Consider the following 11582-nt stretch of genomic DNA (forward strand, 5'->3'; position numbering starts at 1 on the left):
GACAAAATCATATTATTCCAAGTGCATGGTCAGTTATAGGTTTATTGTTTATTTTATTTTAACTTGATATTATTCACGACGTATTTGTTTCACAGTATGAGGAAATGATGTCACTTTAAACATTCCAGTTGCAAAGTAAACACGGTTTATATGTAAATAACTTCGTCATGGGAAGGCTGTAACGCCATTGGTTGGTCACATCGGTTCGTCATAAACTGCGACGCAGTCAGTCTGAGTGTCAAAGATAAACCTTTTTTTTCAAATCTGCAATATTAAAACCTTAACTATGCGATGTATCATCCGATGAGTATCCAGCTTTTGTTGTAGATGGGGAAATTCAAAAGCGAATGCGGTTTCGGGCTAATTCAACATGATTTGGGGGAAGAAAAAATATCAAAAGTCTAGCTCTTAGTCCTGGGATCCTTGCTTTTATTTCGGGGTGATGTTTTCTCTAAGGTTTTGTTGCTAATATTTGATAAATAAAACTACTTGAAAAAAAGATGGGGGGTTGCCCCCTGCCCCGCCCCCGGCTGGATGCCCCACTGTGTATCATCAAACGAGTCAATTGCGCACTTTCTCTGAACATTATAAATAATTTTCTAAGAATACTAATGAATGCTGACAATATAGATCTAATTACTAAATATTCTCAATCGTAACCAGCACAATCGGCAATTGGCCATCATTTCTTAAAAGCGATATTTTTGTGCGGTATTATTCTGACTACAGTTTATGTCATTTTGAAGTCCAACGTTTAATTTGTACATTTCGTCGGTTGAAACATCATCTCAATACATGTCTACACAGCACATTTTTTAGCTATCTTATGAACTTAAACCAACAAACACTCAATTATTGGATTATAGAGTGATTCCATAGTATATGGACTTAGTAAACCTTAGGCCTGCATGTTTGAAGTTGAAGTGTTCAAGTCAAGGTTTTCACCGTGCTAGCCCAACCTACAGGCAGGATCACGTGACGCTGAAATATATGTAGTTATATACTTAAAAATGACTCATTGAATTTAGGGAGCTTTGGTTTAAAATTAGCGATGTGCTTTGGGAAAAGATCAGGAGTTTTCCGACGTCTGTCGCTGCGGCGTAAGGGGCGGACCTTGCGGTACCTGAGCGTGATCCGAGGCGGGTAGGCCCACCGAGGCGTGGGTTCTCTCCCGCGGCTCCTCGGGGGTGGTGTCACCGGTACCTTCCGGGGAAGCTTCCTCGGTAGAAACCGGCAGGATCGCAGAGGGGACGAGGCTGTGCGTCCTGAACTTGAAGGAAACCCTCGACCCCAGCACTATGAAGAGCCTAGTGTCGGGTATACACTGATCCATCCAGATAATCTAAGAATGAGAACGATTTCATAATCAAATTCAGTTGACGCATGAGCTCTAGTTTTGATGGGGTCGTACTGATCGAGATTTTCACTGTCTCCCCCCTTTTTTTTATTACTGGCAGCTGAAGTTCATGACAAGTGAAACAACTGTATAGCCTATGTACGCGAACACATTGATGACATGTATGTAAGACACTCGGCTAATTCCCGGAAGCGCTCTTTTCAACCACTTGGTGGCAGCAGACATTCGGCGTGATATAAGAAAAGCGAGAAATAAAGTACCGCGTTTTTTTTAATAGCACAACTGCGTGGGGATACACCACGTACTCTCCTATGGGAAAATCGTTTTATTATCGGGGGACGCCTCCCCTGTTTAAATATCCAACTATACTTCCCTTTGAGAAAAATTATTCCAGAGCCACGATTATAGCCTTTATTCAAGTTAGGTTTCCCCTAGCGTGTTGAGCGAAAAGAAATCGCAGCCCAACTAAGCCACTACGGCGAGGAAAATCACGCCAATTGGAGCCACTTGTAACGGTATACTAGTGTCTTTAATGTTGTGTTTATTATTTTCACTATTGCATTATGGGTCAGACCAAGACATACATTTGGCAAGATGGCGCCTTTGAGTTGATACGTGATTACAAATTATATTTGAATACTTTCTACGAATGACTGTTGATTTCAGTCTGACTGAACCCGAAGTGTAACCAAACTGAGGCTAAAAGGACAGTTAGTCTGTTTCCTTATTTATGAGCATGCAAAGTTATTTTACTATTGCTGATGAGTCTACAGGGAACAAGACAAACATGGCGGCAGCCCGATAAAGGTCTATATTCTATACGTACGTTTCCACCCGTGTCCACGATCTCGATCAGCCAGATTTGTGTCCGGTCCGTCTGAAGGGCTGCCATGTGACTGATGATCTCACAGTTCTGATCCCGGCGCGTCACGGCGAGGTCTACGCAGAATCCCGGCATCAGGTAGGTGGCCAGCTGCGCTAGTAGGCCCTCGAAGGTGAAGTAAGGCGGTGCGTTGAGGCGGTAGGTCAGCTGAAGGCGCCGGCTGTCGATCTTGACCAGTACGTCTCGCTGCAATGTAGAGGAGGATTAGAAAATCTGACAAGAGATCCGTTTCACAAGAAGTAACTGCTGACACGTGCATTGCAGTTAAGAGGCACTTGCTTCCCCCCGGAAAAAAATGAATAATTTTACCGAGGCTAAAGAGAGGAAGAAAATAGATGAAAGGGACGTAATCACCAGTTTGCTTAACAGAAAAACCTTACAATTTACCTTTTTGTGTACTTTTAATGGCGTACTGATTTGCAACTGATGTAGTGCTTCACATCCCCCCTGAAAATTGGACTCACGACGCTCAAGATTGCGAAGCAGAAAATCTTTTCATTTTGTGGATGGCAAAAACACCCTTGTATCTAACAAAGAAAAGTGAAAAACGCAGAATGGCCCTCAACTTTCGGAATTCTCGTTTTCCCTTTTCCCTATTTAGGCTATGCCTACATGCACGATGTTATTCCCGTGATTTATTTCGGAATTTCTCATTAAACCACCACTCTTTGGGTGCTATTGCATACTTTCCTGCTGATGATTTTTTTTTGTGTATTTCATGGCGAATTTCTTATTTTAATTTACCCAGCCTGACAAATACTACGAGAGCGTTCTTTTCAACAGTCAATTTTGTAATAATCCAGGCGAAATAAGACCACCCCGCGAGCTGTTCAGCAGGCCAGATCTGTTTTGTTGATGAACCCTCCACAGGGAATGCGACAAACAACCTGACGGAATCGGTCAGGAAAAAACATCTTATTCTTCAAAGCAAATATATCCTCGCCTCTAGTGTTATTACGCCGAGCTGGATTTCTTTCCAAGGACAATAATACATTGGATTTCGTCGGCTCCACAGTTATATATAGTCGGCCTTTTGAGGGTGTCTATCATTTGATATACATGATTAAAAGGATTTTAAGGATTACGCCTCCACAAAGAAAAGTAGAATTGGCTTTGAAGAAAAAAATATCCTCCTTCCACCCACCCCCAAAGAGCCCGGTCGCTGTTGGTATAATACTTATAATTACATGACATTCCAAGCAAGAGATTACTCAGACAGCGAGATTTGGAGGCTGCCTGGAAACTGTCTAGTAAGCAGGCGATACGGAATCTTCAAAAGAACTCTAATTCTCATTACAGATTTCCTTCAAATCTTCTTTTCTAGTGGATATTACTTATTGAAAAAGTCAAAGATAGTGGGTTTTTTGTACGCCAGCCTGAAGTGACAGGATGACTTTGCAGACAGCAGCCGAGCTGGTTTGTGTGTCTGATGTTTGTCTGGCCGGTGAAAATTTGTTAATCGATAGGTCAATCAGTGGGCCGAGCGATCGCTCGTGATACATGTACGTACTCACTTGGTTGGTTGGTTGGTTCTTTAGTTGGTAGACGGTGTCCTTGTATTATTTTTGTGCTTTAGATCTGTTTCGCTTAAGTGACTTTGGGTCTCAAAAATGAGAAGTTTTAGTATACGTTTTACTGTGTCAAGGGTCATTTTACATAGACCTTGATATATAAAGTGCTTGCTAGGTACGTCATGCTGTTGGCCCGGATGGTTTGCCCAACCATTCACGGCATGTCTTGACAAACATCCCATCCGCCTCTAGTGGACGGTACCAATGGGTATCTTGTGCATGCCAATGCAGAGGACAAGTACAATGTGATTTCTCATGAATTACAAGTAATTAAATATTGAATGTGCCACTCAATGTATTACTTGAAAGACATTTTAGCTCGTCCTCACTTTTCTGTATGCAGTCCTGTGAAGTTATTGATGTGCATTTGTAAAAGGGTTTTGTTCCGCTGAACGTAATGCCATTAAATACGGGCGATTCACAATAGCGCGCCACCAAGAGTTTGCAACACGTTGGCCAATCATAACGCGCGAAATTTGTCGACCCTTTCCTAACGTGCATTGGGTCGACAAATTTCGCGCACTGTGATTGGCCAACGCGTTGCAAATTCTTGGGGGCGCGCTATGGTGAAACGGCCGTTTTAAGTATCAATGGGATGGTGTTATTTTACTGCAGTACAGCCGTATATTATGCACATGTTAAGAACGTGCGAAGACAATGTCTCAGGACAGAATCAAGGAAAAGTTCAACAGCGTGTGTGGCCTATATAGGAATCAGAAAGAAATGTAAAGTGGTTCGCATACACGAGCTAGATGGCAGAATGGTTGTCATGTCGCAGAGTCTGACGTGGTATTTCTCGTTCTGTGATACTTACTGCATGGATGGGTTCTTGGGGAGATCCGGATTCTTCCGTGTACTCGGGAGCTGGAAGTTTCTGGTAGCTACCCGGGGGCAGCGAAGCGAATGGGTTGCTATAGAGGTGCGTCTCCGATCGTTGAGCGTGCCAAACCCCGTCCGCTACAGCCTCGGGTATCTCGGCCGCGTGTTTAACCGGACGGTCATACTGGTCACGGAGTCCCTGACCGTCGGCTTGGCGGTGATCTTCTTGGCCCTCATGTCTCGGCCCTTGGGGGTCGGCTTGGGGTCCTTGGCCGCCGCTGGGATGAATTGGGTGATCTCCGGACAGGTGGCTGGGGTCGCTGGGGGCCCCCCGTGGATTGGTGGCCGAGGGCCGCGTCGGGCGTTGCCCAATGATGCCCAGAGAGTCGTTGACAGCGTGCGGGGAGAACAGGTCCGGTAGGAGGGAACTGGAGGGCGGGGGCTGGAACGGGGGCATGACATTGAAGACTTGCCCCGGGCTTTGCTTGTGACTTCGCTTTCCCCGCCCGTCCCTCATCAGGCGGCTCCGGTCGTAGCCTCCGAAGGATAAGTCAGCCGTCTCTACCACTGGCTTCCTGTTGTTTCGAACAGCAGCAGCGTAAGAAGAAGCCAGATACGCCCGGTTGTCAGTTTCACTGTTGGAATCACGACCAGCCTAGTGGAAGAACGTTCCCCAAAGAAGATACTGACATACATATTTCGATACTCTAGATTACGGGTGGACTGAACATTGTTTTATTTTGGCATTATTCCTGTCGGTAAGTCACTTGTTAAAATCTGTATTACGGTAAATGGGGTATAAATGATACAAGGCACAAACATTTTGCATCCAATTTTAGCTGCACACATTCACCCAGAATCGTCAGAGCACCCCATTGATGAATGGAATGATCTATAACAAGTTACGTTTGCATACACATCTCATTATATAGCGCACAGAATTTTTCCCAACACGTGATTTCAAAACAAACGGCTCTCACTTGACCGTAATGAGCATGCTAGAAATCATGTTTTTCTCGATCCACTCTAGCAACGGAAGGTTCTGGTTCGCCATTCTCGTTCGTGTGCGAGTGCGCTACCTTTGCATGTTTCTTGTCGTAGCCTCCAAGCGATAAATCAGCCGTCTCAAAGACTCGCTTCTCCTTGTTCTGCAAATTTAATAAATTTTGATCACAAAACTCTCAAATCAATGCATACACATACATGTATATTAAACTCTCTTTTGATACAAACTGGGCTTACTTTCGTGTGACATTTTTGCACACGCACAGTCTCTTGACGGATCTTACGGACACTGGGAAAAGGTGAAAATATAAGCAAGTCAGGAGTGAATAATTATAAGAAAGTACGAGAAACAGTATTCTGCACCGTATTCTCCTTTAAATATTGATGAGTGAAGTCCCAGTCATGATGTAAAGGCGGGTACCCTTGCCTCGTTTGATTTTACTCTGTATATCCATGGCGTGATGGAGAACGCGGGACATCACCATCCCTCCTCTGATGTCTAAAAGCCCCTACCTGACTAAAGGCATCTTGGATGTGTCTTTTCTTGTCATAGTTGGCTCCAAATAGCTGCAGATCCTTGTGCCGATGTCTTCGGTTGTACGGTAGGCCCTTTCGGCTGTCAGGGTGACCAGGGGCGTCCTTAGCCCGCGCGGCGCGCACACCGATGACCCCCGTCCAGTTGAACAGGTTCGGGGGAAGCAGATCAGGCAAGACGGAGCTGGAGGGAGGTGGTTGGAATGGCGGCATGCCCTGGAATGTTCGCCCGCTGTTGGGACCTCGCTTCCTACTGCTTTCGAGACCCATGTCAAAGTAGTCAGGGGACGCTAGCACGGCTTGGGCGTTTGTTTTGCTCACCGAGTTTCGAGTAGCCTGGGATAGATTGCAGAAAAAAATACCTTTTTATCCGTCAACAAGAATAAGAAGCCATTACGACCGACTATGAGTCCGGAGCTGTATCAAGATAGGACGCAAATTTCTTAGCAACGGAGGTGCCTTTGGCGGGAACGGCACTTTGCTGGTTCACCAACGATGATGAAATACACGCGTTCGGTAGCATTGCTACCAAACAAAATGAACACTCTCCACCATCTACCAACAAAATCAACACTCCCCACCAACTTGGCACTTCTCAATCGATGAGGGGGTGCTTCTGCTCAAGGCTATATACTGATGGCATCGCCCGTGAGTAGAGTGCGGGGATTTGTTGAACTATGTCAAGGATTTGTAATGTACATCTATAATGTTTCAAGAAGACAATCAACTCACCCATCTGCTGACCATCACGGGACTAGAGTCGCCCCTAACTTCCACATTTTGAGAAGCAGACCGTCTTCCTGGTCTTCCTTCCAGTTCTAGTACTGGGCGGTCGCCGTAGAGCCACGCACTCCTCTGCCGGCCGGAGTTGTACGCGGGTGGCTCGATACCCTGGCCTGAACCTGGGTCGGGGCTGGGATGATAGTAGTAGTACTGTGGAACTGACTGGACCAAGATGTCCCGGTAGGGCCTAGCATGAGCGGCTGGGTAAAAGGCAGCCCGTCCTGGGGCTAGTGAGGCCAGCAGGAACAGGCAGGTGGCGAATAGGAGCAGGTACCGGAGTGGCAGGGTCGGAAACGATGGCAACTGAATTCGCGACATTTTGCAAGAATTTGGAACTACCTGTAAATTTTGAAAACAAATAATCAATCAAGGGATTACAGTTGACAATTTGGATATTTAACAGTAAACATTCTACCAACGACACAGGCAATAAAGTCGTTTCTCCATAGTGCACCAAACGAGTTAACTGACTGATTGAGTATATCAGTCGATGATTGGAAAAAAATCGTAAAGCATATTTTTTTCTGGCTTTAAATTACTTATAGTATGAACAGGTATAACAACAAACACATTTCACACATTTGTGAATCATGATTTTTTAAAGACAAAACCACGAATCACGACTAATGCAGCATTTGCCGATGTGTGATTGGAAAAATAATGCATCTCGACAGATGCTTGAAAGGCATTAAAGACACCGTCGAAGCAGACGGCAAATCCAAAGGCTGCGAAAAAAAGGCGGTGGGGAATGATGATTGTAAAATACTTGGAATTGCTCATTGATAACGAAAACGATAATGAAGATGCTTACGAGTACAGGAGGTGCAGTCTCCTAAAAACGTGCGGTTCTCAAGCGGTTGCTTAGCATTTTTGCTCCGTGTACGAAGCAGCCCGCCCTTTTTATGCAGCGGTTTCCAATGTCCCACGAGCCTACTGTCCACAACTATCCACATGGGCACTGTCTGGTTAAGCTCCGGCCAGCTCGAATAGCCACGAGCTATTGGTCCGGGATTTCGGCGTGCAAATAGTGGGCAGTCGCTAGCTGGTCAGAGTGTTGCGGAGTAGTGTCAATCCCTCGCTATCTCGGAGGCGTGCTCTGCCTTAAGGTATAGAACCGGTATTTCCCAGTGGTAGTTCTTGCCTTGTGTACCCAAGTTACCATCGAGCAAAGTGCACTTTCAGGCCAATTTCCGCAGCCGGGTGAATAACATTTTTTGCGTTTCGTCTTCTTTTCGACAGGTCGAGCCGCTAGCAAACCGGGCCGGGTGAATGAACCTGAAGCGAGGTACCGTCTGTTTGCGGCCATAAGCACTGATTGGAATATTGGAAAGTAACGTCAGAAGTTTTCGCACGTTTCAGCGGAAATAGGGCCTACTCCTCTTCAAACTAAACAAGCCCGAAATCACCTCATGTTACGTGATAGATTACACCGAAATCGAGATAAGTTGTAACCACAACGCCGCTGGTTTTCTGGACAAACACCCACACACAAAAAACCCAGCTGTGCACTTGACACCAAACGCGTTCAGTGCTGGTTTACAGACTCAGGCCTACTGCATCGTTCCAAATTGTAGTTTGGAAGTAGAGCGACATTTTTAATTATCACTCTGGCGGTTTGGGTAGACATTTACGGGGGAAAAAACGGGGCACCAACATCATCCAGTCAACTAAAATAAAACAAGAAAAACACTCATGCCATCTTAACACTGTTTGCACAATGCGCGAAATTTGTCCACCCAATGCACGTTTGGAAAGGGTCGACGAATTTCGCGCGTTGTAATTGGCCAACGCGTTTCAAACTCTTAGAGGCGCACTATTGGGAATCACCCGAATAATTCTTTTTAATGCGCTTTCCTTGAACCGGGAGATTTGCTTCCCTGTTAAAGTGTGTATGGGGTAGCGGATCTGAAAGATATTGCGCACAATGCTTTCAAAGGGCAGCAGATGCCTTTACCGATATCTCAAAGTGTTGGCAACAGCCAAAAATTTCGTATCGGCTCAAGCTATCATCCGGTGCTTGGATTTGAACACAGGACATCAAGAGAGATGGTGATATACCAGTATTCCAAACCGAACACAGGTTTTAAATCAGAGGTCTGTAACAGAAAAAGAAGGAAAACCACTCACTCATAATCGTTACAAAGTTGACGATATTGAACTTAACGGTTGATACGTCTATCTTTGCTTACCTGATCATATCTGCGCGAGTCGCGCTCTGTCCACTAGACCTCAGTTCATCAAGTCGCTTTCTTAAGATGTCGCAGTGTTACGGACACTTCAACTTTTAAATCGTCGTTCCTTCCTGTCTGTCAAATCTTCTTGAAATGTCTAACGTGGTTAACTTGGCAAGTTGTGTGGGCGGACAGTCTGAAATTCACCAGGGGAAAAAAATCAACCTTTTGGATAATACGTAATAGGATTGGTTTGCATTGTGTAGGGGGAAATCACATTTACGTATATCAACGATCCCGAGCATCAATAATTGAAAGGTGTGTGTCCGCTAGTCTTGGAGACTGTCTTAAATTAAGAAGGTACTTTATTGGATCTTTCTGATCCATGATTAAAATCGAGTTCCACGTCGAAGGATATTTTGTCACGAACAATAATGGGACATGCAGATATTAAGTCCAAAAATAAAGCATCAGGAAAGTCCCGACGACGCCGAGACTTTGTACAGAATTGATGGATAATAAGGGAAGCAAATGGTCATGCCTATGACTGAAGGGGAATAACAGGGAATCAAAAGAAAACACTTGTTTTTTTTGGGGGGGGTGTTACTCCTGCATAATTAACAGTCGGCTGATGTGAGGGATGAGCCCTCGGTACGTCTCAGGGTAGGTGAGCCAGTGACCGTACGATCGCATGGTGAGTATTCAGGCTGACTCATAAAACGACAATAATACGCATTTTGCTAAGTATGCTTTCAATATGGCACTGTAGAGCTACCATCTACACCTGATTTCTATAAACATTTCAGATTTTTACAACCAGTGGCAGCGCAAGCGGAGACGGTGGAAATGTGTGATATATTGGAGAGCCCACTTTTGAAAATAGCGTGTTTTAGCAAATCACCCCCCCCCCCCCAAGTTCACACTGGATCCCCATCAAAGAAACGCACCCAGTCAGTGACCCCTCTGCCTCCCGTCCCCCATGTTTGAGTTCAGTGTTCATTTTTTATGTTTCGAGCTAGAGAGGTCCACTGACAAATCGCGCAGGCACCTTCAGGGAGTATCATTCATGCATAGTCATTGAGTTCAGCTTGCACAGGCGAGTTGACCCATGGCCCCACCCCCACAAAAAGCACTGCACTATATATAAAGCCAGTGGTGTAACCAGGCTCTTCTAAGATGGGGGGGGGGAGCCGCCCCTTGCGCCCCCTCCCCCCGGCTAGCCATGGAATTCAGCGCCATGGGTCTTAGAAGAAAAGTCCATTCCGTAAATTAGAGAGTAGAGGCCTGAGCGTGGGCGCCTTTGTAATAATCTTCCGTATTGGTGTCTGCAGACTGTCAACTTGGACTCCCAATGTGGGCCCAAGTTTCGACAACTGCATGCCAGCGTCTGAGCGTCACAGAAGTGGCAGTCGTTCGATGTGTGACGACAAACAGAAAATACGCCCACGATCGAAAGGGCGCGGGGCCGTACAGATTTAGATGTCTTCCTAATCAACAGGCTGTGTACTGCGTGCACGACGCAAGACGTGGTCCCCGAACTTCGTAGTTATATTGACACATGGATAAAACGACCGGATAGGGGAGGATTAGCGCCCTCGCCTGACAAACACGTGAAGGCGTTATCATACGCATTTCCGGCAAACAAGATTGGAGCTTCTTGCAAGAAGAGCTGGATGGAACAATGTGTGGGCTTATTATTAACGTGTACCGGCCAGAGGGATCAAAATATAAAAAGCAATGACCCAAACGCAAAACAGAATGACGTTAGCTTCGAAAGAAATTTTCTGCTAACGGCTTCTAGCCAGAAGAGACAATGTCTGCATTTCCGGATTGGACTTGCATGCCGTAAGGCACATTTCCATAATTGATGAATTCGGCCATCAGTGGTGGCACCATACGACTCGTTCCATGTCTTTTCACGGTAAATTCCATTCAAATTGAGAGGCACGAGATATTTAAGGAAAGCAAGCACAATGTGTTCCTGACATTAATCGTTATTCACGATCAACTGTATTCACGATGGACATATTCATTGTATGTTGTCACCACTTCAAGAGCTTTAAAATTCATAGTAATCGCAACACGCAGTGCAACTGTCGAATTTGTAACTCTGAAATTAGTTTCTCCAAAAGCTGATTAGTACTAGAAAGCAAAATATTCAAATGGCAAGAACAACATAAAATCACCAAGTCGACAACTCGACTCGGTGACAAGAGATATCAACCTCTCTATCAACTCCGAGCTAATTGAATTAAATGCGAGGGCTATGTTTACATTTCGACCACGAGGCTGTGAATAAGTTACAAACTGATTTTGAACATTTTTTCCTGGCCGTCTGTGGGTCACATTATCACATTCATTTTGACAAATCGAGCGTTACACAGAGCAGAATATCGAGACTGACCTACAAACCGAGTTTCTAGAACATTCAGTCGACGTGGAAAATATTCTGACGAGAC

General features: G+C 45.2%; 1 protein-coding gene across 2 annotated transcripts; it reads right to left on the reverse strand.

Moving 5' to 3' along the window:
- Window positions 1–45: 45 nt before the first annotated feature.
- On the reverse strand, window positions 46–9314 carry LOC110978981 (uncharacterized). Of its 2 annotated transcripts, none has more exons than XM_022234396.2 (7): window positions 9142–9314; window positions 6902–7291; window positions 6149–6505; window positions 5710–5778; window positions 4626–5285; window positions 2184–2426; window positions 46–1342 (listed from the first exon to the last, which is right to left on the reverse strand). In XM_022234396.2, exons 2-7 carry the CDS (start codon window positions 7268–7270, stop codon window positions 1070–1072), a joined length of 1971 nt encoding a protein of 656 aa, XP_022090088.1. In that variant the 5' UTR covers window positions 7271–7291; window positions 9142–9314; the 3' UTR covers window positions 46–1069. The 2 variants fall into 2 exon arrangements, with proteins under 2 accessions (XP_022090088.1, XP_022090087.1); XM_022234395.2 differs by lacking the exon at window positions 9142–9314 and adding an exon at window positions 7764–8052.
- Window positions 9315–11582: the final 2268 nt, after the last annotated feature.

The sequence above is a fragment of the Acanthaster planci genome, linkage group LG16 (assembly GCF_054643075.1).
Source record: "Acanthaster planci isolate LZ-2023a linkage group LG16, COTS_SCS, whole genome shotgun sequence".
NCBI classification, from domain to species: domain Eukaryota; kingdom Metazoa; phylum Echinodermata; class Asteroidea; order Valvatida; family Acanthasteridae; genus Acanthaster; species Acanthaster planci.

What these genes read in the sequence shown, in the direction of transcription:
- LOC110978981 (XM_022234396.2), bottom strand. Translation starts at nt 7,270, where the DNA reads ATGTCGCGAATTCAGTTGCCATCGTTTCCGACCCTGCCACTCCGGTAC. An exon ending in CCGTGATGGTCAGCAGATGG is followed by an intron (nt 6,506 to 6,901) that starts GTGAGTTGATTG and finishes AATCTATCCCAG; the next exon opens with GCTACTCGAAACTCGGTGAG. An exon ending in TCGTGGACACGGGTGGAAAC is followed by an intron (nt 1,343 to 2,183) that starts GTACGTATAGAA and finishes TCTCATTCTTAG; the next exon opens with ATTATCTGGATGGATCAGTG.